This window comes from Silurus aristotelis (genome assembly GCF_946808225.1).
Source record: "Silurus aristotelis genome assembly, chromosome: 12".
Classification (NCBI taxonomy): Eukaryota; Metazoa; Chordata; class Actinopteri; order Siluriformes; family Siluridae; genus Silurus; species Silurus aristotelis.
Genome location: NC_139585.1, coordinates 13,919,206 through 13,936,087, shown reverse-complemented (window position 1 = coordinate 13,936,087; position 16,882 = coordinate 13,919,206). Strand labels below are relative to the sequence as shown.

Genomic DNA, 16,882 nt, shown 5'->3' with positions numbered 1-16,882 from the left:
TAAAAAGCATTACAGAAAGGGAGAGGAAATCTTTTAATGTTAACATCACTGTACTGTTGATCAAACTGCTTCTGACCTGCTAAGCACATACGTTTAAATAAGAACTGACCAACAAGAATAAGACTTGACTACTCAGGAAGTGTAGGAAACTTTTCTTGACAAGAAGGCAGATATTACTCATATAGCTGTGGGAAAACCATTTCTTTAATATTACAATTTGTCCAATAACACAGGTTTCTGCAGTACCCTTTGTCTTGCAGAACTTTTTTTTTTTCTTTCTCCATGCTAACACAACCTACTGTAAACTCAGGAAATGCTGATAGTTAGCTGATGGGTGTGATTGAAGAGCAGAAAACACAAATGTGCAGGACAGTATGTACATGGTTGGGAACCATGTACATAAAGAAGGCAGCTCAGAAGCAATGATGCGTGAGGGATTATCTACACCAGGCTGCCTCCTGATGTGCTGATTATTTTAATCAACTTGGAAGAGTCGACCAACAAATTGATTTATACATTTATTTTGCTGTAAGGTGGCAAAGATAAGACATGAGTCATGAATTGTGAACACAAAACAATGATTGTGAGGAGAAGATGCGTATGGAAAGGAACAAGTCAGATACAAAAGAAATGAAAAAGTAAACGAAATCTAAAAAGGGCAGTAATCAAAGGTAGATCCCTCCCTTCCTCTAAGGAATATCATCAGGACCGATCTTTTATATAAACACTGAAAATTACAGTAGGAAAAACATTCAGACATTTGAGCTCCAGTGCTTTGAGAACTCTGAGCTCTGCAGAAAGTACTCGACCAAACATAATTAGAAAACATAAAACTACGAGAAAATGAAAGCAAGACAGAACAAGAGAGATGCAGCACTTTCAATCTATGTCTGTAGGAATAGTGGACATGTTTTCATTGCTGAGTAAATCCAACAAAGCACACTAACTGAGCATCATGTTTAAAATGTGATTTTTAATTCTGTACATGTAAATACATGTGATGACAAGGTATTCATTGTTGATTGCTTTTCAGGTCACAATCCTGCACATGCTTGAAAAACGGTTAGAAATCAGCAGTTCTAAACCCCTCCCACTACTCTTGCCATATGCCTTCACTGTACACAGGTTATTTCGCTAGAAAGAAAAGAAGCCAGTGCCGAAGTCCGGGCCTGATTTCGCCTGCTCCAGGATTATAACCATCAAAACATTTAGAAATGAACAGCGGATTGTAAAATGGTACAGGTTAGCAATTTATCAAAAAGTGAAAGGGAAAAAAAGAAACAGAAAAAAAACCCCAAAGATCAAAAACAGTATGTGTAGCTGTTCCTGTAATATAAGCCCAGGTACTAAAGCTTTCTTTGAAGATGGCTGCCATCTGGACTACAGTCTTCCATCCTTGTTAAGAAAAGTTCGACTGCATAACCTCCCGTCCAGCTGGCTAATCTGAACTACATCATCCGGACCAGTCAGAAAGCTTTCGGATCGGCCCCATACCCTCTCCACAATAGGAGAATTCTTCATCTGTTCTCAAAGCTCACACTGTATCACAGCTTCTGGCATGCCCAGTTAACTCAGCACGCATTCTGTTCCCTCTTCATTTAGATATAATAGGCTTGTTGGTTACATGATCTTCCATCCATATGCATAGAATTTTAGAGTGTTACATCTGAAGAGTTTGATGTATGGACAGTGATCAGTGCACTTAAACACTCTGCTTCCCATATAACGTCAAAGGGTTTGTGTACACTCTTAAAACCTATAACGATTACAATAAAGGACATGAGGGGAAAAAAAAAAAATCCCACAAAGACAAAGAACAATGGGTGAGAAATGGAAAGATTGATAGGCAGTGATCGAAAAAAAATAAGACACAATGATGTATCAAAGAAAACACCCACGACAACTAAAATTTAATGGAGGAAACAATAAGTTATTTGAAAAAACTTCATTTCTAATTGTCAGGATCTTTTTCAGAATATCTGGTTTAATGATTAATGCCGTCTACTGCCACCTACAGTGGCAGTGTTCCCTCACTTACAGTCCACACACATGCGCATACTTTTAAAGCCTATTAATCTGCATTTTTAATTAACACATTGTTAATTGTGCACTCAAGTGTTTGTTCAGAATAAAGTGATCGTTACAGCAGCTGAGTTGGATAATCTGTTACTATATCAGGAGGTGGTGGGAAATATCAATAGCATCCCTCATACATATGCCGAATCATGCACACCAACATTCACTCTAATTATATCACACTCACACACACACACACGCACACACACACACACACACACACGCACACACTCCCCCCCCCAACCAAATCACGGACAGACACCAGAATGTGACAGAGCATAAAGAGAAACTGATTTTTCTCCTGCACTTTATAGAACATTACATTAGAAGAGGGGAGGAAATGACAAGACGACAGAACTGGTTTGTCAAATAAAAATGGCAAAGGGATTTCTCCTAGCTCAAGAGGGTGCGGATCTCCTTGTGCATGTGGCATAAGAAATCCACATAAGAAGCCCCACCGCTGTTGTTTTTGTCCTCTACAAGGAAATGCTTAAAGATGAGCTCAAGTTTGTCTTCCTGCTTCACTACCACCAGCTTTAAAAAAAAAAAAAAAAAAAAAAAAGAGAGAGAGAGAGAAAAAAAGAATTACTCCGAATTCCACTCACTGAACACAATCTAAAAACTGTATAATCCATACAATTAGCAAATTATTAAAGACATGATGATGGAACATCGAAGTGGTTGCTAAATTAAAGAGGAAATATGTAATTCCTGGCAGATTTACCTTCATGAAGCGAGAGCGCTGTGCGCGGAAAGACTCAATAATCCCCCTCAGCTTTTTTGAGTATGGGTTTTCCAACTTCGGCAAAGACGTCTACGGTACAATAGGAGTCTGATATGAGCTACGTTCACAATACATATACAATGCTACTAATATTAGATTACTGCAAGCTGTACCATGTTTGGATCGATCTGGCTGAAAGCAGGGTTGCCAAAGATGTTCTGAAGAAGCTCCTGCTGGGTGTTGACCCCAACCCAAAGAAAAAGGTTCAGGCCAGTCTCGAGCAGGTAAATACCTCCTTTAGAGAGCCTCTCCTCTGAGTCTCTGACTGCCACAGGCAGAGCTTCACTCTCCAAATCCAATTTGTACTACATTAAAAAAAAAAAAAAAAGCATCAACATTTATGGCCCTATAATAAACATATATAGATTTATCAAACATAAATGTCACTGCATACATTGATTTATCATAAGCCAGAAATGTATAAAACCATTATTATAATGAATGATAACTATTTAAAGCTCAAATGTCAATAGTACTGAAATTCTGGAAAAAGTCAGAACTTCACTAGGGTTCATTTATACATGTAAGATGCAAGCTTTATATACAAGAAGTCCCTAAATTAATAATTTTTTCCGATCTTATGATAACAATACGATAACTCTTGTTTCGGTCCTCTCCGGACACTGAAACATAGCGTGTCCAACTCCACCTGGTGCTCGTGTACAAGTCCGCTGCTACAAACATATATATTTTAAAGTTTATACATTACGGTAGTGTAAATAGCTGTGTTTTGCTAAATTATGTACTGAAATTTAACAGATTACTGTATACTACCACATACTGATTACCATTCTTTATGATTCGTGGATGGACTTCGCCATGTCTCGATTTACGATATTTTCAAGTTACGATTGTGTCATTGTAACGCATCTCAATCATAAATCAGGAACTACCTGTATTTTTATTAATCACGTATAAAAGTATTCATATTTATTCAGTATGTAATCTTTTATATATCTAACATTTTGTCACCACCTGTAATGAATATGTGCCTGTTTCTACACACGTGCATATGTGTGTGTCTCACCACTGGAAGCAGCCGTGGATAAAAGAACACATGGCTATCTGCCACATCCATGGCGCTGACCAGCTGTCTCAGATAGGCACGATCATCTAGGGAGACGTCAGCTCCAGGAAACAGAACATCACTCTTCAGTACACAGTTGAGATACACTGGAAGCAGCTTCATGCACTCTGGGAGGATCAGCTACATACAAAACCAAAAAATTAGAAATGTGTATGAGTGCAGTTTGTACTGCTATACAGTTAATCAGCAACACTGCTGTGGTAATTAGGAAGGCAGCTGTACTCACCTGTCCAGCTGAAGATGGGCTCGCACAATTCTTTCGATAACAGGCCAGGATCTGTGCACACTGGTTCACCAGACTGTCTCGCACGTTCTTGGTAGGGTTGTTCAGAACACTGCGGTAGGCTATAAACAAATTTTGTTTTAACCAAACAAATCAGATTTCTTACATACAAAAAACAGAAGTGACAGGCGTTTGTCTCACAGGATTTTGTCTCACTCACCATACTTAGCAAAAAAGTTGATGATGGTGTCTGTTTCACAGTTCCTGTACAATTCAGCCAGCTGTGCACAGCAGTTCACTGCCATGTTGTGGACCCGGAGTCGCCTCTGACCACTACAGCTGGTGTACAGCACAGCACACTGTATATACACACACACACACACACACACACACAGACAGACACACACAGACACACACAGACACACACAGACAGACAGACAGACAGACAGACAGACAGACAGACAGAGCTTGAGATCAGTTACTTAAGGTAACAATGGTTAGGTACCTTCTCTCTCTTTCTGACATACCTGGATAAGTGCACCAGTCTCCTCACTGAGCTTATCATCATGTTTGAACTCCACTGTGATAGTCTTGTCAGGGTCTAGACATGCCAGCTCTACATCTGTGGTGTTGCTCATGTAGAATGAACCCAAAAAGTCTGTGGCCCGGATACCTGGCAGAGCATGATACAAAACAGAAACTCAAATCAATATTAGAGCAACAATTTCATTATTCATTTAAACATTATGCCTGAAGGGACTCGGATAGACCAAGTCATTAAAAACTAATCCCAAATTCACAGCCAGCATTAACGTGCCCTGGGTGATCAGGCGAATAGATAGTGGGTGAGTAATAGCCAAAATGCATAGCTGCCCACCTGGCATTATAAGTGGACCCTCACTGCCCACTTGTGATTATATTGTGTACATATTTTCTGTTGTAAGATGGCCATTATGCACATTTTAACAATTTTTTTAAATTAAGCCACTATTTGCATTGTGTTGCAAATAATTTCCATGGTTTTATTTTTGCGGTCTAACAACGTATAAGTAAAAAAAGATAGCATATACATGTAATCCCCGACGTCCAATAAAGGTGCGTTACAAGGACACCATCGTAATTTGAAAAGATCTATGAGACATGGCCTAGCCTACCCCCCTAGTCCTAAAGAATGGTGATCAGCATGGGGAATTATACAGTAAACTGGACAGAGGACAAAGCTAAAATTGGGATTTGAAGTATATACCATTAAAACAGAAAAAAGAAAAAAAAAGAAAAAAAATTCCCAAAACTGTATGTCAAAGAATCATAACTCGGGGACTGCCCGTATGTCAACAGCATGGAAATCAGTTACTATATGTTACTAGCATTCAGAATGAAAAAAATAACACAAACAGTTATAAAGATTTTGGAATAGAATACACTTAAACTAACCACTTAATTTAAATGGTGTTTAGACTGTTTAGGGTTGAATAACATGAGCACGGTGTATACATAGAAAAAGTTTGTTCCACTCACCAGTGCTTGTGCGAACCCTCATCACTGCATCAAATCCCACCTGCTTCTGCACATCTTTTCTCAGATCATTCAGAAATCTCTCCTGGTCAGCCTGAGCCTGAAACACATACAATGTGACTATGCATATTTTACATACATCTACAAAGTCCTTCTAAATAAAGATCCAAAGCATCCAACAGGCCTTTTAAAAATCCAGTAACAAACACATAATTGCTCCAATGACCTGGAAATAGGTGTATTTGTAGATGGAACCTCCTGTTGAAGTGGGCACTACCCCTAATGTTGCCACGTCTACATACTGATTAGGAAAAATGAAGAGATCCACACAGCAGCCCTGTGCCACACAGTCCTTGGCCAAATTAGCATAGAAGCTCACTTGGGGCTGGAATAAAGTCTGTGAAATGAGAAGGGGAAAAAAAAAAAAAAATCAAACTTTCCAAAATGAAATTTTATACATACAGTGAGGAAAATAAGTATTTGAACACGCTGCTATTTTGCAAGTTCTCCCACTTAGAAATCATTGAGGGGTCTGAAATTGTCATCGTAGGTGCATGTCCACTGTGAGAGACATAATCTAAAAAAAAAATCCAGAAATCACAACGTATGATTTTTAAACTATTTATTTGTATGATACAGCTGCAAATAAGTATTTGAACACCTGAGAAAGTCAATGTTAATATTTGGTACAGGAGCCTTTGTTTGCAATTACAGAGGTCAAACGTTTCCTGTAGTTTTTCACCAGGTTTGCACACACTGCAGGAGGGATTTTGGCCCACTCCTCCACACAGATCTTCTCTAGATCAGTCAGGTTTCTGGCCTGTCGCTGAGAAACACGGAGTTTGAGCTCCCTCCAAAGATTCTCTATTGGGTTTAGGTCTGGAGACTGGCTAGTCCATGCCAGAACCTTGATATGCTTCTTACAGAGCCACTCCTTGGTTATCCTGGCTGTGTGCTTCGGGTCATTGTCATGTTGGAAGACCCAGCCTCGACCCATCTTCAATGCTCTAACTGAGGGAAGGAGGTTGTTCCCCAAAATCTCGCAATACATGGCCCCGGTCATCCTCTCCTTAATACAGTGCAGTCGCCCTGTCCCATGTGCAGAAAAACACCCCCAAAGCATGATGCTACCACCCCCATGCTTCACAGTAGGGATGGTGTTCTTGGGATGGTACTCATCATTCTTCTTCCTCCAAACACGTTTAGTGGAATTATGACCCAAAAGTTCTATTTTGGTCTCATCTGACCACATGACTTTCTCCCATGACTCCTCTGGATCATCCAAATGGTCATTGGCAAACTTAAGACGTGCCTGGACATGTGCTGGTTTAAGCAGGGGAACCTTCCGTGCCATGCATGATTTCAAACCATGACGTCTTAGTGTATTACCAACAGTAACCTTGGAAACGGTGGTCCCAGCTCTTTTCAGGTCATTGACCAGCTCCTCCCGTGTAGTTCTGGGCTGATTTCTCACCTTCCTTAGGATCATTGAGACCCCACGAGGTGAGATCTTGCATGGAGCCCCAGTCCGAGGGAGATTGACAGTCATGTTTAGCTTCTTCCATTTTCTAATGATTGCTCCAACAGTGGACCTTTTTTCACCAAGCTGCTTGGCAATTTCCCCGTAGCCCTTTCCAGCCTTGTGGAGGTGTACAATTTTGTCTCTAGTGTCTTTGGACAGCTCTTTGGTCTTGGCCATGTTAGTAGTTGGATTCTTACTGATTGTATGGGGTGGACAGGTGTCTTTATGCAGCTAACGACCTCAAACAGGTGCATGTAATTTAGGATAATAAATGTAGTGGAGGTGGACATTTTAAAGGCAGACTAACAGGTCTTTGAGGGTCAGAATTCTAGCTGATAGACAGGTGTTCAAATACTTATTTGCAGCTGTATCATACAAATAAATAGTTTAAAAATCATATATTGTGATTTCTGGATATTTTTTTTTTAGATTATGTCTCTCACAGTGGACATGCACCTACGATGACAATTTCAGACCCCTCCATGATTTCTAAGTGGGAGAACTTGCAAAATAGCAGAGTGTTCAAATACTTATTTTCCTCACTGTATATAAAAAAATAAATAAATAAAAAAAAGTTCTGTGAAAACAAAACACGTGTGTCCCAATTTTATTGAAGGAATTAAAACTATAACAGAGCTAAAGAGACAGTACCTTTTCCTTGTCTGTTCCAACCAGTTTTTTGTCTTCCCTGTTCTTCAACTTGCCTGGTGCTTCAGCAATAGGCAAAGATGTGTGGAAGACAAAGAGCTTCCCAGCACAGTCTGCAGCCTGAGACACACGGAGCAGTCTACAGCTTTTACATCACTTACATACAGAGTATAAATGCAAGCTATAATACTGACCATATGATCAATAATTTCATAGCAAATTCAACTACAATAAGATTAAAGCTATTATTTTCCACAGACATACTAAATACCTTAAGCGCTTCCAGTCCAGCTTGGATAACAGGGCCAAACACTGTCTCCGTCTCTCGTGTGTCAGCAAACATCTCAGGGATCTGATCCAGCAAACTGGACAGAGAACACCATGGCTGTTAGAAGATCAGTTGAAAATATACCCATTAATATTTTCTTCTAACAAAAAACTAAACTAACCTCTCAATGACAACCCTGGACTCTGAGACATTGACAAGGAATCCATCCAACAAGGGGACAAACATGTCTGCCACATCTGAGACCACCATCATCTGAGGTTGGGCTAGAGATGCCTTTACATTATAGAAGTGCAGCACTTTGTTGTAGGTTACAAAGCCTACTCGTACATTGGATTCCGCATCAGGGTTCTCTCTTTAATAAAAAAATAAAATATACATAGCATTTAAGATAATGAAGCATCAGAGTTAACATGCTTTAATCAGTGACAGAAGCCTAACTATCCAAAATAATACACTAGAACAAAAAACATGATCTTGGACCAGAGGCTCAAAATTTGTACCTGGGTAAATGGTCCAGCAGGGTCTTGAGCTCCTGGCATACAATTCTCACCATGCCACTTTTCACAGCATTGTATGACACATCAATTAGGAAGATAAAAGCTGGTGGCTGAGGAATCTTGTTGTTCTATAATCAACAAGGATACGACAGTGTGAATGTATCTATAGCAGGCGTCTGTACTTGCCAATAAATAGCTCCTTAGGATCTGAGTGCCCACCTTACAATAATCAACTGTGGCTACAAACTCATAGCTGCCCAGAGACAGCTCAGGTCGATCGTAGCAGTCTACACGCTTCCCTGTGTGGTCCAGATGCTGGAAATAATGGGGAGGCACTAAAACAGGAGAGTTAAAAAAATATATATAATAACATTCAGTTGATCATTCAGTCCATTCCTTTGAGTCTATGCATATACTTTCTAAAATAAAAGTTATACTGTATAGAACTTCTCATAATTAAGAGGAGGGAGGAAGGAAAAAAAAACCTCACCCTCAGTAACGCAGCTGCAGAAGCTACACTGGAAGCGCCTTCCACCCTCGATGAACTGCATGTAGGGACACATGTAAGCCTTACAGCGATTACAGCGAATAGGACCGCTTTCCCCATGATCTACTATATAAGGAGGATTCTAAAAGAAACAAATGTGAGACAACTGGTTAATTATCAATACTTAAACAGTCAAAAGGTGATACAAACATTAATGCATAAATTATTTGTACATGCATTTACAAAAGAAAATTGGTATTTATTAAAATCCCATTCTACTCATGGTCCTGATTATGTGAATTTGCTTAATTATTCTGAATCGGCCATTGACTGCACTGTTATATCTGGAATATACGGTTGAGACTAAACGGCTTATTTTGTATCTACAGCAATTAAAAGACATGCTTACAGGGAATGACTGAAGTTTTTAACCAAAAACACACCACAGTAATCCCATGTTTGTTTTTCATGCTTTACTGCTTTCTAAATCTTCAGTTACACTATACTGTGGAGGGCCTTGGGTCAAGACACATAATAATGAAACAGTGCATCACCTCATCTGGGGGCAGAGTAGCCAGCGGTTTGATGACTGCAGCCAGCGGCACCTGGGACTGTTTGGCCATGTCAGAGGTACATGGCATGTTATATGCTGTGCAGCGGATGAAACGTGGACTTGCATTTCCTTTAAAAGTAAAACACAAAATTCAACACTTAAATAAAGAACTGCAAACAGTCCACTAACATACAAGCAGTCTTTGTCAACATGAAAAGAATGGAGCCTACTAACACTTCTTACCTTGATCTTGAACATGAAAGTTGGTAGTGACGAGGGGTGGGGCTTGACCTCTGACCCCAGTGACAAAAGGCTCACTGCTTTTGCTTGCCTTGTCATCCTCAATCACCTGAATCTGAGAGAACAATACCATACATTTGAACTATGCACACGCCTTTCAAAACACACAACGAGAGAATGATCATGCATATATACAAATCCATACACCCTTCACACATCTAGTAGTTCAGACATGCAAGGGCTGAATTAGCATGCAAGGACAGAGGGAGGGGCAAGATTGAGTGGGTACCAGCAACCTACAAACTATCAAATCCTGTGATAAATGTTATTGCTGAGATTTTAGGGTATCTCCTAGAATAGAGGAAAAATAAGTCATCACATTATCGTTAGAAGTCAGAAACCAGAGTGGCTGAAAGGTAAAACAGTGCGTAGAGCTATACAAAAATAAATAAATAAATTACGTTAAATCTAAATAACGTGACTTCGACTTGACGTGCTGCTTAGTGAAAAACAGATCTTTTTCATTTGGTACTGTTCATCAACGTGTTTTTGTTTGTTAGACAGCTGTCATCTATGATAGCTCTTTACGTATGTTTATAATGTTATCAGTGAAATCCATTCCCATGTGCGGAAAAACAGTGATTGCTGTAATGTGACAGTGGAGAATTCAAGAAGAAAGGAGTTTTTAGAATGACACTAACACACCAACTACAAAAACTACATCGTGAATGGGAAAACCCTAAACCAGTTGAAAAAATTAACAACTAATAACATTCAAACTGATCTATTATACACAAACTATTACTGCATTTATAAAAAGACAGTTTAATAGATTGACAGTCACTGGCATTAATAGGAAATTAGCTGAGAGGAGAAGAATGAGACAGATTAATGCAACAACAGACATGCAGAGAGACACAGGGCACTTACTGGGCTGGGAATAGCGTCTGGGTCTATTCTATGTCTTGTTTTCTGCACAGGCGTTATGTCAGAGGCTTGCTTTATATTTTAACAATTTAGTCCAGCAAGTTTAAAGAAAGAGAGAAAGAGAGAGAGAGAGAGAGAGAGAGAGAGAGAGAGAGAGAGAGAGAGAGAGAGAGAGAGAAAAAAGCCAAAACAAAAAAAACAGAAAGAGAGCAGAGAGAAGATAAAACAGATGTGTAACCACAGTTACCTCTGCTTTCAAGCTTAATAAAACAGCGATTAATTACATTGTTTAGAAAGCGATACCAGTAAACGAGGATGCAAATATTGCCAGTGACACATGCAATATTCAAGCAAAAGTTTTTTAAGCTCAAAATATCCACTGGTTTTGCATATCTGTTATTCCGCCATGGTGCATGCACATCAGACACAGGGGACTCCAGAGCATGGCCTAGCTTACACAACCACTGCAAATAACTGGAACCATTACTTTCAGTAAAGCAATAAAATACCAAAGACTACACCAGATACCAAACTCTATACTGTGGGTGTACTTGTTTGTACAAAAAGAGAGTAGAATGTGGGGTGAAAAAAAAATAAACTATGGACATACAATGTAGGCATGTGCTCAACAGAGAAGGTGACTGTCAGACAGACTGTGTACATGTGTGTGCTACTGATTTAATGTGCATGTACCGGGCTGGGAATGGAGTCTGGGTCAAGTCTCTTTGCTGCAGGAGGAGGGGCTTGTGCAGGGGGTGGAGCTCCATAGCCTTGCTGCCCAGAATATTGTCCACCATAACCAGGCTGAGGAGCTCTCACTTGCCCAAACGCACCTGAATAAAACACAGACACACACACAGACACACACAGACACACACAGACACACACAGACACACACAGACACACACAGACACACACAGACACACACAGACACACACAGACATTACTAACAACCTTTACTGCCATTTAGAGGAGACATATACAAGGTGAACATCAATGAGGTAAAAACAGCACGGATTCAGAACAGCTTCTCAGTTCAATGTAGACCTAAAGCAATTCCTTGAGAAACTCAAATAATTCGAATACAAAAAAATCATCAAGGCAAATTTTGTGCTTCGTTTAGTTCATTTAACTACACACAGAGCATGGTGTTTCCCAGCGTACCATTATTACGGATGCAACACCTGCTAAACTCTGGAGCGTTCTGAACTGGTTAACACAGAAGCACATTTCTGCCACATTAAAAAAAAAAAGGTTCCGTCTTTATTTCTTGTAATTCCAATTTTATTTTCCCCTCGCAATTCAGCCAATCAGCATCATCCCCTGTGTAGTCGCGGAAAGCTTTACACATTCAAAATTAAAATGGCCTACACTCAACAGAATCGCTTGGTGTCAAACCAAGACTCTGATCCCGCTGGAGGAGACGGAACAAGACAGATGAAGCAGAGGAGCCTCGTTCATACATCAACAGCTTCAAAGTTTAGGCCGACAACATTTACCGGTAAATGCACCAGAAATGTTGGATGATTACGAAAAGTGAGAAAAAAAAAGAACTGCGAGAAAAAAAGACAGAATTGCGAGGAATAGTCAGAATTAGGAAAAGTCTGAACTTATATATATATAGGTTTAGGCCAAAGAAAACGACAAAGTTTCCCAAGTTTGGGATCGTTTCAAAAAAAAAAAAAAATAAATAAAAAAAAAAACGCTATTTTTCTTTTCTTTTTTTTTCTTTTTTTATAAAAGAGTAATCTGAAATTTATTTAGATATTTTTTATTTATGATATTTTTATTTATATGTTTGTATTTGCATTTTTATGTAATATTGCAATTAAACGCACTTAATGGGTTTAGTTTTCACAGGTATTCTTGTACGCAATTTCAGCAATAAAATGTAAATTTTTCTAAAAAGGAAACAAAATTACTAATTTTAAGAGACCCATCTAATTTTCTTTTGTATATTTAGAATTGCTCTTTAATAAATAAATCGTTTGAATAATATGTAGAATACTCGATTAATAAAATAATCGAAAGCTACAGCCATAGTTCAAAGTGTCAAAGTAGCACACAATAATGAGACCTTGTTTACAACATAGGTTACAAACATAAAACACATTTTGATATAAAGGAAAGAATACCACTAGAAATCTTGCTCACATAAATAAATAATAATAAAAACCACAGAAAACTTAAAATAAATATAATGATTCGCCAAATAAATATCATTCTGTATGCAATTCTGAATTCATATTTCAGTTTTAAAGGTTTGTAGTATGAAGCTAAATACCTTAATAACTTTATAAATGTGGTATCTGTGCTCCAATACATTTTAGATGGTGTGTGGGTGCTTTTTCCTTTAAGCTGCCCAAATAATATTTTAAAAAGTGAATTTAAAAATCTGAATGAACCGAGACTGAATGCTTTATAGAAAGTTATCTGCAAACTTATATTGAATTTTCCAATGTCCAGTTGCATTCCCTGAGTGCAGTGCAATTCAGTTAATGTTGAAATAAAAGCAAATGGTATGATAAAAATAATCCTTTGAAAATTAGATTTCTAATACATTTATTATACTTTCTATTCACTAACAGATAATCAATTAGCCAAAGTCAGCTATATTTCACAACTGACAAGCACAATAAAAAAAATGTGTTTGAGCAAGATGTAAATTCCATATAACTCACATATTAATAAGCCATGTTTGATACATATAATTTTAAAAGGAGCAATAATTCCCAAATTGTATTACTACAGTTAGAAAGTGTAACCATTGTTCTAGTTGTTCATTATAAATATTCAGGGACTCACCGTTTTGCTGAGGTGGATAGCCCTGCATCCCAGGCTGTGGTGGTGCCATTCCGGGAGCGGTGGGACCATGCAACATTCCGGGGTGTGGAGAAGTCACATGGTTCGCTTGGGACATTGGAGGCAACTGAGAGGCCATAGGGGGACCCTGCATGCCTGAGTGTGGAGGCCTGGGAGGTCCTTGGGGTGGAAATCCAGTAACAGTGGTGGGTGGAGGAAGACCTGCTTGGAATAGGGAGGGCTGTGATGCAGGGGGCATGGTTGCTGAGTACTGAGATGAGGAAGAGGTTGGAGGAGGCCCTCCTGGGAAAGCTGAAGGCTGGGAAGTGGGAAGAGGTGCCCTAGGGTGAGAGGCTTGCACTGGTGGAGGTGGAACTCCATAAGATGCAGTAGGACCTGTTGGTGGAGCTGAGGAAAACTGAGGCTGTGAAAGGGGAGAGGTTTGACTGAAAGTTTGCTGTGAGGTCAAGGATGGAGGCGGGAGCTGGGTGGGACCAGGTGCAGAGTGGTAAGGCTGGGCTGAAGGTGGGAATGGTTGTTGAGCAGGAGGAGCTCTGTAAAAGGACTGAGCTGGTGGGTGGGGTGCACCCGAGGTGGGTGGGGGCTGAGCAGGGACAGGCGACGTGGGGGCAAAAGAAGATGGAGGAGCTGAAACAGGAGCCTGTGAGATGGCAGGTAGAGCTGAAAAAAATAATGACAGAAAAGGACACCAATTATTTAACCACTTGTTTTATCAAAACTATAGCTGTGTTCCAATTTCTCTTGTCCTGTATACCGAGCTGGTGTATCATATTTACAGTATATTTATTTACAGTAATTACACAAAAAATAAATACATTTAAAAAGAACAATCATTTTCATTTGAGTAAACTAACAAGTATTTACCATAGCCTGGGCCAGCTGAGGAGGGTACAGTTGACCCAACCTGAATGCCTGCCATCTGATTAGTCAGCTGCTGCATACTAGTGGGCGGTGCTCCAAACTGCTGGTTGTATGCAGGGTGAGAACCTGCCATGGGCATTGCACCTTGAGCGAATGATTGAGAAACAGATGGCCTATACAGTAAACCAAGGAGGAAAAAATAAATAAAATAAATACTTTAAATGGCAAATCAGAATTTGGCAAATACTAACTATACTATCAAAGCTGAAAAAACTAATAAGACCATTTATGCTCGTTTAAAGAAAGTATTTTCCCTGACCCTGAAATAGCATGTCAGTTCATTTCTATTGTGTTAAAGAAAAGGAAAGCTTGACAATGGCTTCTAGGGCTGGAAAACAGATGGTTCAGAAACTTCATCAAGTGCAACATGATCCATAATACGCTATGTAGGTGTGTTTGTTGCAATGCTCCGGGAGATAAACCTAATGGGCTACCGCGATCAAATTACTAATCATATTCATACAGCAACAGGCACTCATCTATACATACATAATATACACAAAATATTTTTATTTATTTATTTTTTACACACACACACACACACACACACACACACACACACACACACACACACACACACACACACACACACACACACACACACACAACACCAATTTTTGTATTTATTCTAAGGGACAATACTATAGAAATAAAGCTTGGATATATTTTAGAGTAGAGTACAGTACAAATCAGTACAGATTTACTGTCAACATACAGTCAATACTGTCAAAATAGCTGGCAACAAAAGTGAGTACACCCTAAGTGATAACAGCTGTGCTTCGTGTAACCATTCAAAGCCACATTTCCTGTTCACCATGTTCATGTTTTTGTCATAACCACTGGATGTTCAACATGGCACCTCATGGCTAAGAACTCTGAGGATTCAAGAATTAGAATTGTTGCTCTCCACAATGATCGATCTATCTATCCATCCATCTAGATAGATAGATAAAGAAAATTTCCACCAACATGCCAGCTTTCCCCTATCATATGACAGCTATCACCCAAGGAGAGTGAAGTGCATCCCACACATCAAATGTATCTTTTGTCACGAAATAGAACACCATACTATGGAAAAGTACTCGCGGTCATATTTTAGTGAATCCATATAAAATATTACTACTAGTTGTCAAAGAGTGCAAAATGTACAATATTAAACAAGTCTAACTTGCATTAGTACAAGCAAATTCTTCAAATTGCTTGCATTTGTCAACCCAGGCATGGGGAAGTGTCACTACTGCTGACTTAAGTCATTTAACTTCTGCACTCAAGTTCTGTTACGTGAACGAGCTGTTTAAAAAACATAAAACAAAGAAGGAAAACACTAAATCTTGACCTTTGCGGAGGTGCACCCATAGATGGTGGTCCATTCTGTATGTCACTTTGTCCAAACTGTGAATATGGCTGAGCTGCAGGTGCTTGGGGTGCACTGGAGGTGGGAGGCCCTCTCATGCCTGTAGAAAAGTATATGATGATTTAGAAATTCACCATTAAATATTCAAAAACACTGTATATGACTGATCATAAAACGCTGAAATAATGGAAATATTCGAAACAATAGCACATTCTCAAAATAAATTCAAGTGAGCTATATTTACAAGATCAGATTTCATATGAAATAAATTAGAAAATCTCTCTTGTAGTATGTTTTTTTGTTAGCTTGAATCCTAGTCTGCTCATCAGCAGTAACTTTAACACAAGGCAAACTAAAGCTTTTTAGACATTGGAAAATCAAAATCTTAGTAAGAGATTATTCAAAACATTTACAATACTGCGTTAAGTAAAAATCCAAAAAGACGTGTGATCTCTGTACATATAGCTAAGCAATTAGAATGAATTGAGAGAAGGTGGCAAGAAGTAAGTCAGCCATTTGAAGGACAAGTGAATCAGCCCCAGTTACACATTTCAGCTTCATTAGATAGAAAGATGGGGTAGAGGGAAAGGAAGGAAATGAGAATAGGAAAGGGCAAATGTAGAAGAAGGAAAAGGGGGAAGACAGGAATTTACTGTGGAATGAGGGAGACAAACTGACTGATCCGAGTATAAGGACTCTTGGCTATAATAAAATCGTGTGTGTCTGCTGGTGAGACATGTTGCAGCTGTCCTTTACTATACACTCAGTAGAAACCAGGGAGAACGGTGAGAACAAAAGCCTGCCGAGCATAATGAAAACAGTTACCCAAGTCAAGAGGAGAGGAAGAAGACAGGTCAGAGACTAAGTTTGCTGCAAGAGCCTTAGAGGGAAAGCTTGCATAAGGAGAATATCCTGCAATACAAGAGAGAAAGCAGT

General features: G+C 39.2%; 1 protein-coding gene and 1 long non-coding RNA gene across 12 annotated transcripts in view; one reads left to right on the top strand and one right to left on the bottom strand.

Moving 5' to 3' along the window:
* Nucleotides 1-505: 505 nt before the first annotated feature.
* sec24c (SEC24 homolog C, COPII coat complex component) overlaps nucleotides 506-16,882 on the bottom strand; it is an 18,580-nt gene continuing 2,203 nt past the window's right edge. For 3 of the 11 annotated variants that reach the window (XM_083557630.1, XM_083557628.1, XM_083557631.1), the window contains exons 3-25: nucleotides 16,772-16,858; nucleotides 15,929-16,046; nucleotides 14,536-14,705; nucleotides 13,654-14,331; nucleotides 11,542-11,681; nucleotides 10,852-10,920; nucleotides 9,925-10,036; nucleotides 9,683-9,810; nucleotides 9,132-9,270; nucleotides 8,861-8,976; nucleotides 8,645-8,769; nucleotides 8,305-8,496; nucleotides 8,127-8,220; nucleotides 7,859-7,975; nucleotides 5,912-6,082; nucleotides 5,689-5,785; nucleotides 4,698-4,843; nucleotides 4,391-4,529; nucleotides 4,174-4,292; nucleotides 3,888-4,067; nucleotides 2,974-3,165; nucleotides 2,801-2,890; nucleotides 506-2,610 (exon numbers count right to left, since the gene is read on the bottom strand). In XM_083557630.1, coding sequence (XP_083413756.1) covers nucleotides 2,470-2,610; nucleotides 2,801-2,890; nucleotides 2,974-3,165; nucleotides 3,888-4,067; nucleotides 4,174-4,292; nucleotides 4,391-4,529; nucleotides 4,698-4,843; nucleotides 5,689-5,785; nucleotides 5,912-6,082; nucleotides 7,859-7,975; nucleotides 8,127-8,220; nucleotides 8,305-8,496; nucleotides 8,645-8,769; nucleotides 8,861-8,976; nucleotides 9,132-9,270; nucleotides 9,683-9,810; nucleotides 9,925-10,036; nucleotides 10,852-10,920; nucleotides 11,542-11,681; nucleotides 13,654-14,331; nucleotides 14,536-14,705; nucleotides 15,929-16,046; nucleotides 16,772-16,858 — 3,560 coding nt within the window. In that variant the 3' untranslated portion in view covers nucleotides 506-2,469. The remainder of the gene's footprint in view (nucleotides 2,611-2,800; nucleotides 2,891-2,973; nucleotides 3,166-3,887; nucleotides 4,068-4,173; nucleotides 4,293-4,390; nucleotides 4,530-4,697; nucleotides 4,844-5,688; nucleotides 5,786-5,911; nucleotides 6,083-7,858; nucleotides 7,976-8,126; nucleotides 8,221-8,304; nucleotides 8,497-8,644; nucleotides 8,770-8,860; nucleotides 8,977-9,131; nucleotides 9,271-9,682; nucleotides 9,811-9,924; nucleotides 10,037-10,851; nucleotides 10,921-11,541; nucleotides 11,682-13,653; nucleotides 14,332-14,535; nucleotides 14,706-15,928; nucleotides 16,047-16,771; nucleotides 16,859-16,882) is intronic. The other 8 variants (XM_083557634.1, XM_083557632.1, XM_083557633.1 and 5 more) reach the window with 3 other exon arrangements.
* Nucleotides 10,842-11,053, top strand: LOC310735073. Its single transcript, XR_014536216.1, has 2 exons — nucleotides 10,842-10,949; nucleotides 11,000-11,053. It is a non-coding gene; the product is annotated as an uncharacterized lncRNA (long non-coding RNA).